The sequence below is a fragment of the Onychostruthus taczanowskii genome, unplaced genomic scaffold, assembly GCF_017590055.1.
Source record: "Onychostruthus taczanowskii isolate IOZ18803 unplaced genomic scaffold, ASM1759005v1 scaffold121, whole genome shotgun sequence".
Classification (NCBI taxonomy): Eukaryota; Metazoa; Chordata; class Aves; order Passeriformes; family Passeridae; genus Onychostruthus; species Onychostruthus taczanowskii.
Window position 1 is genome coordinate 617270 of NW_024498363.1, and position 15842 is coordinate 633111.

General features: G+C 39.9%; 1 protein-coding gene across 5 annotated transcripts in view; it reads left to right on the forward strand.

Annotated features, from left to right (window-relative positions):
• HOOK3 (hook microtubule tethering protein 3) overlaps positions 1-13171 on the forward strand; it is an 84738-nt gene extending 71567 nt beyond the window's left edge. For 4 of the 5 annotated variants that reach the window (XM_041395928.1, XM_041395929.1, XM_041395930.1 and 1 more), the window contains 4 exons: positions 67-171; positions 286-357; positions 1791-1927; positions 10286-13171. In XM_041395928.1, coding sequence (XP_041251862.1) covers positions 67-171; positions 286-357; positions 1791-1927; positions 10286-10301 — 330 coding nt within the window. In that variant the 3' untranslated portion in view covers positions 10302-13171. Of the gene's footprint in view, positions 1-66; positions 172-285; positions 358-1790; positions 7247-10285 lie in introns of those variants that run through there. The other variant, XM_041395931.1, reaches the window with a different exon arrangement.
• Positions 13172-15842: the final 2671 nt, after the last annotated feature.

Consider the following 15842-nt stretch of genomic DNA (forward strand, 5'->3'; position numbering starts at 1 on the left):
TTTTAATTCCTCAACAAGATTGCTTTTACAGGATTTAACAAAAATCAAACTGGTTTTCTCTAACAGGTCATCCGCACATTAGATCCTAAACAGAACCAGGGTGCTGCTCCTGAGATTCAGGCACTGAAAAATCAGTTGCAGGAGCGGGACAGAATGCTTCATTCCCTGGAGGTAGTAATCATTGTGTTTTGTGGTAAAAATTCATTGTTTTTTAGTTAGAAACTAATACTGCTATTATACTTTGGCTTTAAATATATGGATTTTTTTTGTGTGCTTGTTTTATAGAAAGAATATGAGAAAACAAAAAGTCAAAGAGAAATGGAGGAGAAATTTATCGTTAGTGCCTGGTACAACATGGTAAGAATCTCACAAACCTTTTAATTGAAAATTAAAAAAAAATGAAAGAAGCTACTAATACTGTTTGTTTCTGGCATGTAACAGTATTCTTGTTTGAAAAGCATTTTCCAACACACAAAGAAAGAAGCAGTTTTTAGTAATCTTAAGTTATCTCTATGTACAAGTCTGTACCTATAATAACCTTCTGGAAAAAAAAAAAGGTTTGTAATTTTCAAGTTTTAATTGACTTCATGCAAGTTGTTTTGTAATCCCAGTCCTTCACTTATAAAAAATACAGTCCTCAAATATATTTTGATTCACCACTTTCCAGTCTTCCAGTTGTTTCTAATGAAGGGGCACAATCAAAGCAATTCATCGTACTTGCAATTCAGTTGGGGTGCTCTGACAAATGACCCCTTTAACTTGGGTGCACATTTAGCTCCATACAAAGAGTGAGGACATCAGCAAGACCCTCACTTAAATTATTCAAAGAAAAGTTTGGATAGAAGGTAGGGTCTGTGCCACCATACCGCTGTTGCTGGGCCTGTGTGCCAGAAAAGTTGTCACCCACATCAGGTGTGTTCAAGTCTTCCCTTTGGCAGACTGGTTGGTTGCATTGAAACTGCTCTTCGTCTGTAACTTGGCATCTGCTCTAGACATCTGTAACTTTAATGTTTCATTCTGCGCAGTCATAGAATTCAAATTCCTTCTTTCTGTATTCCTTTGGAAGAGTTTTCTTCTTGATGTTCTACATCCTTCTTGTCTTCATGAATACCAAATCTAAACTCAGAGTGTCTGAATTGTTTACATATTGAAGGTATTTTCAAATGACCACTGTCCTTGGCCAATTTTATAACATTAGTCCTCCTAATAAGTAGAAGACAAGCCTGAGGTAAGACTCACAGTTCAGTGACCTATCATGAGTACTAAGATGGTCACTGCTAGCTTTGTCTGTATCATTCTTTAATTAGCCTCTGCTTTTATGCACAGCTGCACAACGCACCACAGCTTTTTTACTTTCCTCATTCATTATTGCCTGATGAGAGCATGCTGTCTCCCAAGATGTGCTTCTGACACAGGAGTTGGTGTTTCCACAGATTATGACAATACCTAAACTTTTTTCAGAAGAAAAGTACTTTTCTAGGTCAACATGCTGAAAGGAGCCAGGAATTGGGGGAAGTCCTTTTGAGAAGAATTGTCCAATTGCCAGGAGAAGCATATATATATTGAGTTCTTAGGAGGTTACTCTAAACCTGGAGAATGACAGTAGGGAAGGGGAAGAGTTCCACACAAAGTATTAGGAAGAATATCTTACATTTATCCTTGAAAATAAGATGCTTTGTGCATGGAATTCAAAAATAGTTTAGTCAGTGTGAAGACAAGTAGTGAACAAAATATAAATTAATAACGATGTTTTGTATTGGTATTCACTGAGAAATTGTCTTTGTCCATAGGGGATGACTCTGCATAAAAAAGCAGCAGAAGACAGACTGGCTAGTACAGGCTCAGGACAGTCCTTCCTGGCTAGACAAAGGCAAGCCACGAGCACAAGGAGATCTTACCCTGGTCATGTCCAGCCAGCAACAGCAAGGTAGAGGAGCCTTGCCCTTAGAAAGAAAACTGCCCTGTGATCCAGGCCACTTCTATTGAAAGTGACAACATTCAAGGAAAATAAACCAGCATCCTTTCTCTTTCTCCCTTGTTACTGCTATTATTTTACCATTCAGGAAAGGGTTATATTATGCTTTCTCATACCTCTGTTATGCCCCTTGCTTATATTTTTTGGAGTTCATTTCTCTCTGCGTTTTCTGAATGTGCCAAAATTTTGAAAACATCTAGAGGAGTGCTGTATAATAACAGTCTTACTTGTATGAAGCCTGGTCTCTTACAAAAAACCTCATGTGGACCATATGACAATGTAGATTTCACAGTTGGTACTTCCGTGCCTGTAAGGTTGTTATGCTTTATAAGACTGTTTTTGTTCAAAGGGAGTTTGCTTTTTATTTCATCTCCTATCCTGTTGCTTCAGAAAAATGCTGAAATCTCATTATGGAAATGCAAAACTGGATTATAATATTATTGTGAAATATATTTCGTACTAAAAACTCACCAATGCAAAAAAGAAACATTGGGAGTTTTCTAATCTCCTGAGTTCAAAGTGTGCTCTTATTCTTGGCATTTAGGGAAGCAGGATGATCTTTTTCCAGGTTTTTCTTTATCAACTGGTGTTACCTCTTTTGCTGGTAGAGATAATATTTTTGAATGGTTTATTCCACTCTTCTTTGTCAAGTGTATGCTTAAATACATATTCTAAAAAGGTGGAGAAGTATTTAGGATGTGCTACTCTGCTACTCTATCATCCATTTAAAAAGGACATTTGTTTTAAAATTTTATGATTATGGATGAACAATACGTAATGGATCAAGGCCCTAATGAATATTGTTAATGTACTCCAGTTGTCATCCCCTACTAAAAGACTTGCTTTTAATATATTGATTCAGGGTATAATTGTATCAGTTGCCTTACTAATGGTACCAGTGCCTTCAGGTGAGTTTATTGCTGACTTTGTTGGAAACTGGCTGTGATTTGTTGTGCTGCCTTTTTAGTGCATAGCTGATTAATTGGTGTAACACCTTCATGTGTTACATGTTGATCAATGAATGGAGGCTCCTCCTATTTAGGTTCTGTTCCTACAAAGTTGTGCTTTTTTTCCTGACCAATTCTATGCATTCCCTATAATTTTTTTTTGTCAAAAAATTGATGGACACAGAAAACCTGAGTATTGGCTGGAAGTTGTGATTCAGTTTTAAATTTAGAGACTGATTTTAAATTTAGGTTTATATTTAGAGACTGTTTGAACTCTAATGCATGAGCAGTCAGTTTATAAATTTATTCTTTCACCTGATTTTGATGCCCTTCTAAGTGGAGACATTTCTTTTTTGCATATATCTCTTTAGAGAAAAGATACTAGCATTTATCAATCATCTGAATGTCTGTTTTAATTCAAAACTTGGTTAGAATGAGCAATGGATAATTAAAACAAGCACACCTAGATTAAAATGTAATAAACAGGTGAATGACATTTTTAGGGACCTTTGTTTTATCCTCAACTGCATCATCTGTTTTAATCTGGGCTAAGAAATTCATTCAGTATGTGTCTGAAAAGTATTTTCAGTTCCAGTTACGCCCCCACACACACCCCCATGCACCCCACCCAGAAAACAGATGCTGAATTCTACATATAGTTTTGTATTTTATTCCTTACATTTGGGAAAAAATGGTTTTCTAAAATTTTTCTGTACTTCTGCTGTATATAACTGGTATGGGCTTGCAAAAACGAGATGAAACATGGCGAGTTTCTTGTGTGCAGAAAGGTAACAATGCAAAGGAAGTTGCAGATAATTTCTGTACCTCAGTGAGGTGATATGCTCAGTCTACTGTCTCTTACTGAGATACAAAATGCTTTCTGTACTCATCCAGATGATTACAGCTGATGTGTGATAGCTTTTACTCATTTTGTTGTGCAATCGATTTAATAATTTGAAGAACTCTTTACTACATGCTGTATGTGAACAGGAGCAAGACCACTCCTCTAAGGGAATTTGATGTTCCTATTTGAGGTTACAGCATTTTAGATCACCCAGAGCAAGAAACTAAGACTACCTAAAGCTCTGTTTTAATTTTAATCAAGCTAATTTTTCTGTTACAAAACTGCCAAGGGCTATTTGTGAAAGAAAGGGATGGAACCTTAATGGGAAGTTTTATCTCTCAATTTTGTCTAATAATCTAATTACTTATTGCTGTTAGTTAGGTGCAGATCTAAAAGAACTCGAACACAATCAGCACACTAGGATGAAAGGAATTGATTTTTAATTATGTTAATATTTGTTTCACTGTTTTGCCTCCAAAGTTTTGATGACAGGCTAATGCCACTGAGAGTTAGGAGATGAACAGATGCTGGTTAGAAGCCTTAGGTTTTTACTTTCCAGTTTCTCGTAGCTTCTTTTTCTTCTTGGTGGTTGTTGGCTTTTCTTCTCTTTGTGATTCTGTCTTTCCTTTTCCCTTGAAGATAAGACACTGACGTGTTTTCTGTAGTTCTCTTCAAAAATAAATAGCATCATTATATACCATCAAAGAGCAACACAAAACTCTTATTGCATCTGAGCTTTATTGTTGCTCGTAGTAACTGTTAGGCAAGTGAACAATCATTTTGTCTTTGAGTATTTACAAACGTGCAGAAATTCTGGTATTTCCCAGAATTTGTGCTGAATATAAAAACCTAAAAATGTACTGCAGTCTTACAGAAATATACTCAGTTGCTGTCTGGTTCTAGTAAGTCATTTGTTATGTCTTCTATTAGTATTTAAGAGGAGTTCAGTCATTTTTTCTTCAGTGCTTTGCTTCTTTAATTTGCTGTATACATCCATTCTTAGTCTTTGTGTGTGGATGAATGCAAGTGGTGAACATCATTAAACCTTCTCTTTTGCAAGAACAGCTTCTTTATTCAAAGGGTTCAGCTTCATTATTTTGCTTGCTTGTTATGTATCTTTGTAATCAGAGTGTATTAAGAAAAAGGAGCTCAGACTGTGACTCCAGGGAATAAACACATATATAGGGGAGCTACCATATGTTCCTTATTTCTCTTACCTTGAGTAATTACAGAATATAAGCAAAAGCCCCAGCCCATGGATCAGAATTTTCTCAGTACATTAGATAGTTCTGAGAAATTTTTAGGAATACTTTTTTTCCCTTCAGGCAAGAAACACTATTTACATCAAAATTGTAGTGGTAATTACTAAGCCAATGCTCTATCCTGTCCTGACACACCATAGAAAAAGGACCCACAACTCAGTTTAAAGAGAAAAGGTTTTTCAGATCAGAGGTAAAACAACTGAGGAGTTAATGAGAGTACTTTTCTGTGCAGTGTGCTGAGGAACTGCCCAGAATAATCTTTCTGACAGATTTTAATGAATGAAAATAAATTATAGCAGATAAATGAGGTTTTTTTTAGGATAAATATTTTCATTGTTTAGAGCTGAAGCTTAGTTTCTGACCTAAAAGTAGGATGGGTTCAGATGTGTAGTCCAGTTAATGTACTTCTGTGGAGAGTTGAGTTTTTAGCATATCCAATCAGACATTACAGAAAGAAAAATTCAGGTTCCGTCTTTTCTTGATAGCAACACATAACCACTTGGAACATAACATGTATTTTCTAAGTGCTGTGAAAACTGAAGTAATTTAATTTAAAGGTTGTATATTCCATCCGCAGTGCAAAGATGTCTCAGTCTCCCCTTGGAGAGAAACTCCCCGAGAAAAAAGCAGTGTAGCCCAGTGCTATGCTCCTCTCCCGACTTCAGCCACTTTCTTTTGTCTTTCTTAAGTAACCATAAGTATTCATAAGTACCCAATAGTTAGTTTCCTAGCAACTTAGTGGGAAAAACATTCTATATGTAAAAGAAAAAAAAAACCCCAATCCCCAACAAAAGGTAAACACGCAATATACAACTTTGCATATTTACAATGAAATAAATATATAATGGCTACAAGATGCCTTTCATTTTGTTTGGAAATAATCAAATGGCGATCTTGTCCTGTTCAGGTGTCAGTCGTGTTAGCAGTAATACTTCTGCAAGTTTTTTGTGGCTCTCTGTTCTGTAAAGAGCACTGGCATTTTTATATGTATGAAAGAATTAACAGTGAATATTCCTATTACTGCTTTATTATGATCTCAAATAGTGAGTGGTATGTGTAAGCTGTCAAGAAAATTTAAGTTTTTTTGCAATTTTAAAGTCCTTGGTATTTTAACTTGTGCAAATAGCTTTTGCTTTTCCTGTGTCCTCTAGTATATGAGACTATACACTTAACAGCTTCCTGAATGACTTTGAGTGGGTTTAATTTTCCTGATATGTTGACATTTTCTGTGATTTGGTAGTTGTAAGATATTTTAATGTCACCACTTGATTTTCTTCTTGTTAGTGATTTGGGCAGAGACTAGCCTGAATGTGGCTAACTTTCCTTTTTCTTATGAAGCAAAACAGTATTTCAACTTACTGTATAGAGATTTTTTTTATTCTTGCCCAACATATTGACATTTTGTAAGGAATGATGAGGGAGGTATTTTTGCACTCAGTCAGCTATGCAGTACTGACTTCTTATGGGGTTTTGCACATGTGTTTTAGGAAGAATGTGGAGTCTATGTTTTCCAGTAAGATTGTACTGATAAACCAGTATCTCCTAACCAAATTTAGCAGGCATTTTCCTCACCTGGCATTGCATAAATAAATAGCTAAACTAAAAGGATCTATCAGGGTATACTTCCAAGTGGTGGGGGTTTTTGGAGCAAATCCTAGGATCCTAGCCATGCCTCCAGTTTGTCACTCTTAAGGAATCAAGAACATTTCCTGGCATGGCTGGTTGGATTGCCTTACTCCTTCCCTCTGGAAGTCTAGAAAAGTAGCAGAAGTTTGTCAGTGGTCCTGCAGACTATGACTAACAGCAAGGTATGATTTCTTTGGTCTGAAAGTGGAGGAGGCAGGTGCAAGCATCTAGTCAGTACAAAAATCAGAAGAGCATTCTTTCAGCGTTTTGCATTTTGGTTTTCATTTCAAAACAAAACAAATGAAGAACCTGAGCTTATTGAACTAGAAAGATTTTTATCTTCTAAATTAAATTTTAATTTTAATTGAGTAACTATTAGAGGTTTTACCCATATATAAGGCAGAAGCTGTCATTATCAGCCACCACAACCTCAGACTTCTTGCATCTGGTACAGTGAAACCTTGTAAAGATTGTCTCTGCTACCAGCTCCATTGAACCATTGGAGACACTGAGGACTAACTAGTTTCATCCTCCATTTTTCTTTGGTGGTTTTTTGTTTTTTTTTTTTTTTTTTTTTTTGTTTTTTTTTTTTGGTTTTTTGGTAGATATTGGGATATAATTCAATGCATCAGCGCATTGAATTAGGCAGTGAATGAGTGTTGATTGGAGGGCTCTAGGAAACTTGACAATTCATACTGTCCCATGGGGCATTAAGACAGCACCTGACAGTGTAGCCAAGACAGCTTCCCAGACTGATTGTCCTGGTGTCAGATGGTAGTCGATCAGTTGGAACTTGTGCTGACTGGTGTAATTGAAGTCCTTATCTGCTGGAGGATGGTGTTGCTGTCAGCTTCACTGTGATCCAGATTCTGTCTTCACCTTTGGGCCTTGCCAAGGTAGTGCAGGACTACCCTGAAGCATATTTCTGCATTAGTTGGCTCTGGTGGCACATCAGGAGTTTGCTCTGCTGCTATTTGCTGTGCATGTAAAGTCGTTTGGAAAATTGCTTCTCCTTCAGTGCCCTTTGCATATGGTGTCATTTCCAAACTGAAAACAGATTCCGTTTGTCAGATAAAAATTTCTTGCAGCTGTCTTGCTGCAGTGGGTCCCAGAGACTGATCCACACAACATGAAAAATACTGCTAGTAGAGGGAATTACAGGTCAGTTGGGCAGCCTTTCCTTTCTGGTGCTGACTTTATTCATTGCTTTGCATTCGAGCGGTCCTTTGCAATCAGATGAGGTGATTTCAGAAAGAGGAGCAGTGTTTGTTTTAATTGTTAAAAAAGCAGACATCTGTCAGCACTGTGAAGAGCTGCTAAATACTGTAGCATGGCACAAATCAAACACTACAAAAGCAAGTATTTCGACTTGGTGTACATTACAGCATAGAGGTATAGATTAGTTTGTTCTGGAGATGGAAATTGAATCCCTAATGATTCTGCGTAACTTGAAAAGAGCTAACATAAAGTCCAGTTGTTACTGTTAGCATGCTCATGTTGTTAACCTGATCATGAAAGTGGATGGAATTTTAAGAGAAAATCCCCAGTGGTGTAGTATTTATGGAATTATAAATTTGTTGTAATGAGACCATCAGACTTTTGATTTGGATTTGAATGTAACATCAGCTATATAATTTCAAATATTGTAAAGCAGAGGTTATTGTTCACAGCCACAAAAGGTTAGTAAGCTGGAGAGTAAACTTATTTCCTGGAGGCATCAGTGGTTTTGAAAGTAATTTTAAAGCTTTTGTTTAGCAGTGTTAGTATAAGCATTACCTTATTAGGCCACAATTATTTAAATTTGTAATCTGCTTTGTATTCTCTTTGTCGCTCTCTAAGGTACTGCAGATGCAGTGACAGGTTATGCTCAGTGAATTTACCCTCACATTTTGCATTTCTGCTTTCTTCTGTGTGTTGCTACCTCAACAGGTGGCTTTAAAATAGAGAAATTGGCAGATAACTATTTTTAGAACATGCTAAGAATTTCTAGTCAGGAAAGGGTGCTAACAGATTAAATTTTACATCCTTGAAAGTTAATGCAGTGTCCTGAGTTTACAAGACCTCTCAAAAGTACTATTGACTCAAAGAGAAGCCTGAAGTGTCACTTCTGTGTATGTGCAACATACACTTCAAGGACACTTGAAGTGCTATTAAACAGTAAGTTTGAGCTAAATAATAGCCAGATGAGACTAAAGGAGTAGATTATATTCATTTATACACAATAGAATAGGTACATGCTTATGTAACTTGAACATTTTATTTTTTTATAGAACTACAGCGATCTTCATGTTAATCCTGAATTGTGTAACTATATGCACCAAGCAGTGCCAAGCAAGCTTAAAAGACAATGATTGCTCAAAATACACACCCTCAAGGTCTTTGAATGTATTGAATGTGTTAAATTTTTTTATTCCATTTGATAGGTGTCTCTGTGTTTCTATTGTTTTTCTATTATGGTTAGTATTCTGAGTGGATGAATGAGAAGGAAAGAAAGAGGGATACACAAGCTACAGGACTTGTAGCATAAATGCTCTTTTTTTATCTATTTAACCTGGATTATCCCATCACAAGAAGCATTCTTAGAATCATTTTTGACCAGTGCAATACAAGGGAGAAGGAAGTGGGGAAACAGGCTCTACTTTCAGTCCCGTGAAGCCAATTTGCTCTTTGCAATATGAAAACAAAAATGCCCATTTAGTGCTGTGCCAGTGCTGTGTAGGGAGATCTGTGTTACCTGGGCAAAGTAGCTGTGTCAGTAAAGCATTCCATTTCAGTTACACTGGAATGTACACAGAAAAAAGGGTGCATCAGTGAGGATGGAGAACTGTGCCAACCTCTCAGATTCTCTTCCCTTCCGCAGCGCTGTGAAGTGCTCTCCTGACTGCTCAGTTATTCTGACTCAGCTTACTTTAACAAGAACATGTATCATTTTCTGGAAATTCAAAGCTGTATCTGCATGCAAGGGATAGAATGTGCCAGTGCAGTGGCGCAGTGATGCTGAGCCTCTTGCACAGGATGAGCTCTGATGAAATTTAAATGCCTTCAGTGGTGCTCAGAGCTCAAGACAGCTGACGTGACTCTGATTGTCTTTTAGCCTGTAAACACGTGCAGAATTGGGTGGGCACCCTTCATTTTATCTTGCTTTAACAGTTGTACTCACAGACAGCAGGAATGCCTGAGACTTGTTCATTGCTGTGTAAACTTACTTTCTGTAGCTTTATTAGTTGAGAATGGTGCCCTGAAGAATTTTACTCAAAAGTGTGTGAATTTAATTACAGCTAAACTTAGATATTGACCAAGGCTATTTTGTTGCTTTTCCAATTATTGGCCGGTAACCTTCCTGTTAATTTGAACAGTTGCTTGGCAAAGGTATTTTCCCCATGAATTTGCACAACTCTTAAGTAGAGGTGGCCTTACTAAACTGCTTTTAAAAAGACCTGTTCTGTTCTCTGGTTTTTTGGTTTTTGGGGTGGGTTTTTTTTTGTTGTTTTTTTTTTGGTTTTTTGGTTTTTTGTTTTGTTTTGTTTTTGTTTGGTTGGTTGGTTTTCTTTGTTTGTTTTTTGGGTTTTTTTTTTCCAACGGTAATATGTTATCTGCTTTTTAACTTTCTTCTTTATTCTTTTATTTGCAGTGATGTGGTTGCATGACCTGCAGCATTATTATAACAGGGACTGTTCAGTGCATGACTTGCTTTTCTGTCCAGACTGCATAACCAAAACTTAACCAGTTCTACACTTAAGACTCATGGCCATCTGATTTCAAAGGGGGATCTACTTGCAGAGAAGCTTACCATCCTGGGGAGTGGCTTTCCCATTTCCCACTTCCACTTACTCTTTCTCTGCACAAAAAGTCTCCTATGAGGCTAGAAGAGGGGAAATCCTGTATTCACAACTCAACAGGAGGTGTTCTGCAAACTGACAGAGCAGTGACAGAGAGCTCTCCATCTTACTTCCGCCTGTCCACTTTATTTAATTCTGATTAACAGTATTAACACACAGACTTCCTGCAACATTTTCATATACCGAACTATACAAATCTAGTCTTAACGAGTTCCTAAAAAAGGCCTTTTGGTTACTGTTAAAATTTCAAAGCACCCGCACCCTTAAAGGATCCAATTTGAATCTTTAAACACATAAAGTAAAGCGAAGGAGATGTTTTACCAGGAGAAATTACTAATGAATTGCTGCTTGGCGATCCCATCTTCCTTAGAAAACCAAGCAAGTTTCATCTGATAATCTCCGAGCCAGGCAAACTACCGGGTGGTATTTTGTTCCCAGGCACTGCCTGCTTCCTTATTATGTATATACACAGTAGTTTGTGGCTGTTGTATTTTTCTCTCTACATTTGAGCTGTGTTGTTGGTTTCTTTCGGAAACTTTTTTTTCCAATCTGTATACAGTTGTTAAAACAATCTGAGGAAAGACCATGAATGGAGATAAGTATGAAAGTCATCTACACTTTCAGTATTATGCATAGTGTCCTTACCAGTTTATAATTTGAATCGTTTCTCTTTCACCTGTACTGGTTTTTTCCCTTTCTTTTTTTCTTTCTCTTGCCACAGTCCTAGCTATTTAATTTCCAATTGCACTAGCTTGGCTGTTTCTTTGTATTTTGAAGTTTAGATATAAGATTTGCCATATGTAGACAGTGTAATTCAAAATGCTTTGTACTGCCTATATTAATTTAAAAAGCTGCTTATTTAATATTCCTAAATATCTGCACATTTGTACTACTGTATCTTTGTTTTGTATTGGACATCCAGTACTGGCAAGATTCAGAAGACAAGGGAGTGCTGTAGTGTTGTAAGTTAAGAGGTTTTTTGTATAGGAGTTAGTACATAACAAACAGGGAAAGGGGCTTTCAAGCCATAGGATTTGCTGGAAAAACTGAAAAGTCTGAATGCTGAGTACCGTAAGCAGTTTGATTTAAATCCAGTTAAAGAGAAACCCCATTCTTGCTCACTTGGATCTTAATTGGCAGAAATACTGATATGAACTGTGCTGCCTCCAGGAATAGTTTTACTTATTTGGGCAGTAGAAGAACCTCCAGCCCTGTTTGCCGTGGGAGCACCCCCATGCTGAAGAAGCGTTGTGTCCACTCGTCTCTGCAGTTCACACACACAGTGCCTGCCTTGTCCCTGGCCCGTCAGGTGGGCTTGGACAGAGCCACACCTCAGGCGCAGAGACGCCCGCTTGTGTCCAGTCCTCAGGGATCCTGATCCCACAGTGTCCATGGCCTTGTGCGGAATGACGCGGAGAAAGGACAGACGTGTCCCCCACCAGAGTGTGGTGGTCTGTGCTGCTTGGCAAAGAGATGGCAGGTAGGAATGGACTCCAAGTAGGCCAAGCAGCAAAGTGAAGGATAAAACTAGGATCCCAGTGAGAATTGTGGTGTTTTTTCTTCTGGATACTGTATCAGGTACTGTGGCTACCAGGTGCTCTGGCTGACAGCTGTCCGTAAAGGCTTCAGATGGGGATATATGTCTTTCCTGGTCCACCAGGACCAGGGACAGTGAAGTCTTACGTGGCCTGCAGCCAGGGTCTGGGGTTTGGTGATAATGAGTCAAGTACTCATGCAGCAGAGGCAGCAGCATTTCATCAGACTGAGTCCAGCAGAGAGCTGAAGGATTTGTGTCTTTCCAGGTCCTAGCAATTGATCCCTTGGTATGTGTCAGGGCAAGCGTTACTAGTAAAACTTCTTTTAGCTGGGTGTTAAAGGCATGGTATGTTTTTCATTTGCTAGTGCTGCTTCGGCTGGGACCACACCCTGCCCCAAGCCAGGCTGGGTGCAGGATCCCTGAAATCAGGGCACTGTGCTGGGCAGGAGGGGATTGCTTTTTTTGTGCACCTGCCTCCACAGCTGTCCCAAAGTGATGCCGAGCAGTACCTCATTTCTCCAAGTGGTCTGTGCAGATTAGAGACTAAGTATCAGTTGTTCTTGAGCCTTGATGACATTTATATGTAAGTGTGTTTAGCTTGACAAAAGTTGTTTGAGTTTACTAATGCAACAGAGAGATGCCAGGTGGAGCCAGTCAAGGAGCTGGCTACTTTATCTAGATAGCCTGGCATCTCTGTCATGAAGTGGTTGTGAGCTCTCAACTCAGAGCTGATCTCCAGCATGTCTCTGATATACTAACTTCATTTGTGCTGCATAGAAAACTCTCATACCTTCTTAATAGCAGCTTGTTTGACAGTCTTGAATTAAATGTTGATCAATTATCAAAGTAATAACTGTTTGTGAAGTTGCCAGTGATATATTTTCTGTAAAAGAATGAATTCCTAGAGTGTCAAAACATTAATTTCCCATTTCAGTTCATCTACAAATTGTGTAACTACCAGATTGTTATGGTAGCAATATTAATATACATACCTGTATATAGACGAAAAAACCTCATTAATGATAATTGGAATCAAAAAATTTAATATTTTTTCCCAGTCAAATACACTAATGCTTCCAAGTGATAGAAGAGTGTACAGTTGTTAAACAAGTTGTAAATAAACGCTTATATAAAATGTAAATGCTTGTCTCTCCTTCATTTGGTACTTGGTTGTGAGCTGCATTTCCTGGGGCTCTGCAAAGGAGGCTGAGTGGCAGGAGGGCAGCACCAGTGCATCACAAAGCACAACATCCTTACTGCTGCTGGGACACATCCCATCCGGCTGCCTGAGGTGCATGCTGTGGTTTGCTTCTCCAAGGGTCAAGGCTAAATGAACAAAGTAAGAAAATTTTCCCTTGCCAACAGATGCCACCAAAGGTGGGGAAAAGAGACACTGCTAATGTGGACAGGAACAACTGTCCTGCCATCCTGCACTGATTAACAGCTCTGGCATCTGGGGAAGGAGGGCTGGGTCAGTCTCAGACCAAATGCTGATCTTTGTGAAAGAGAAGGCAACAGCCTGCGAGAGATACTGAGCCCGTGAGTCTTGTGTGCAAAGACCCTGGCACAGCCTTTCAGGGGCTGCTCTGTAAAAGGAACAGGATCAGAAAGGGGAGGGTGCCCTGGTGGCAGCACTGGCAGCCTGATAGTGACTGGAGGGCTTGAGGCTGAGGGCAGGCTGGGGTGAAGTGTTTGCTGTCTGGGAAGGGCAGGAGAGCCCCAGATGTGGCCAGCTTCCTCCTGCACCACAAGCAGTGAACAGTGGAAGCAGGAAAGCTGCCAGAGCCTCACTTCTAGCTGCTTGTGATTCACTGTGGTCCTTTCCCCTCCTCAGTCCCACCTCTCACTCCTCTTCGTCTTTGGCACGACTAGCATTTTCTGCCTCTGAAACATCAGATCATCATTCCCTGTCCTATTGTTTCCCTCACTCCTAACCTAACTTTTGCTGTGCATCTTCTTCCTTTTCCAGCTCTCCCACCCTTGCAGTGTGGTGAGATCCATATTGGTGTCCCTCGTTCTGGCCTCCATGCCCCGCTCTCTGCTCTGCTCCCTGACAACTTCAAGGCCATGACTAACACTCCACATGGCATGGGTGGAATTGTGCCCCTAGGCTCACATTCACACTGCCCCTCCACAGGCACTGGCCCAGCAGGGAGGATGCAGCCCTGCAGGTTCTCTTCTGGCGGTATCTCTCCTGCACACCCCACAGCTGCAGGGCCCTACTTTTACCCACAAGGGTGTTTGTATTGCATTAGATGTTGCCGGAGGTGACAGCCAGTGCCGAGTTGAAAAGTCTGGTGGAAGCATACTCCCCTACAGTTCCCCTTTTCTACTCTTTTTGTCCACAAATAACTTTTGAGCACCTATATACTGTGCACATTAAGTATAATAAACACTGCAAATAAATCCTTGTGCCCATGGCTTGTCTCAAGACCCTTTCCTCTTCCTTAGGTGCTAAAACAATTAAACAGCCTCAAAACAGCAAAGTACTCGTGGCAAAACAGGCTGACTGGAAGTGAAGGTCAGCTATGCCAGGGAAAAGAAGATTAAGGAATGTAACTGGAAAACCTTCATACCCTGAATATACACACTGCTCCCTAGTTTAGGTCTGAGAGCCCTGGGAGGCAGAGGAGCCTCTCTGCCTCCTGGGACTTCCTGTTGGTAGCAGGAAACGGCCTTTAGACCCTCACAACAGACAAGTGTCTCAAAGCTGCAGCTGTGCACACATCTGGATGTTTGGTTTCTAAACATAGCGCTAAAATATGTTGTCCATAAACTTAACAGGGAGCACAACTCTGTGCCAAGATGGAAACCCAATGTGAGTGAAGGGCAGAGGATGGAAACTCCCCCAACCCCCAGTGCCAGGGAATTGATCAAGGCTGTCACAAGTAAAACATGGGGTGGGATGCATTTTCCATGTTTATCACACCACCATGTGCAAGAGCCTCTCTTTGTCTTTGACAAAAACATTAAAAAGGTTCCAAAAAACCAATAGACCTCTTATTAACGCAACTCAGAAGTTACAGACAGCCCACATTGATATTCTGAAAAGCTTTCCAGGGACTTACTTCAGCTCCACTGTTCCACTGTTTTCCCTACTACTTTAACATAAAAAATACAGGCATGCCTGTACACCTTTGTGACTGCCCCACCCCAGTAACGGCTCTCTCAGCAGAGAGGAAGCTGGCACTCTCCGTGCTGACCGCACGGGAAAGGACACGGCAGGCTCGGGAGAGCCATCAGCGATACCAGGATACCAACCCCCCATCAGAGGACTGCTGCCGGAGAGGCCGGCGCAGCACACACGGCACAGCATAAACACAACCGCACACACAGAACGGCACAGCAGCTTGCACCTGCCTGTGGCGGGACACATCCTCCCCCTGCAATGCACCATTAAGGTCTCCTTCAGCCTATCAGCAGCACTCCCTGTTCCCCAGAATGCCTTGCCCAACAAACTTGTTGTCTAATGAATAGCCTTGGGAACTTGTTTTTGTCTGAATCACAACTGGAGTGAAATAATATTATTGTTACTGGACTTTTGGGGAAAAATGCTGCCATCTTAGATTCAAAATTACTGTAAATCCTACAGAATCATTCTGTAAATTAATCAATGATTAAGTTTTGCCACATCCTTTAGACATAAAGCACCGAGCAATTCCAAGGGTAGGTTTGGCAAAGGGTTCATTGTGAAACCTGTGATCCTGCGTCTCTCTTCCCCTTCTGCATCCTTACCTTCTCCATCCTCACCCTTTTGCATCCCCAGTCTCTGTTGTGTGTCAGTTCAGATTGATTCTAGTCCAGTTCTCCTT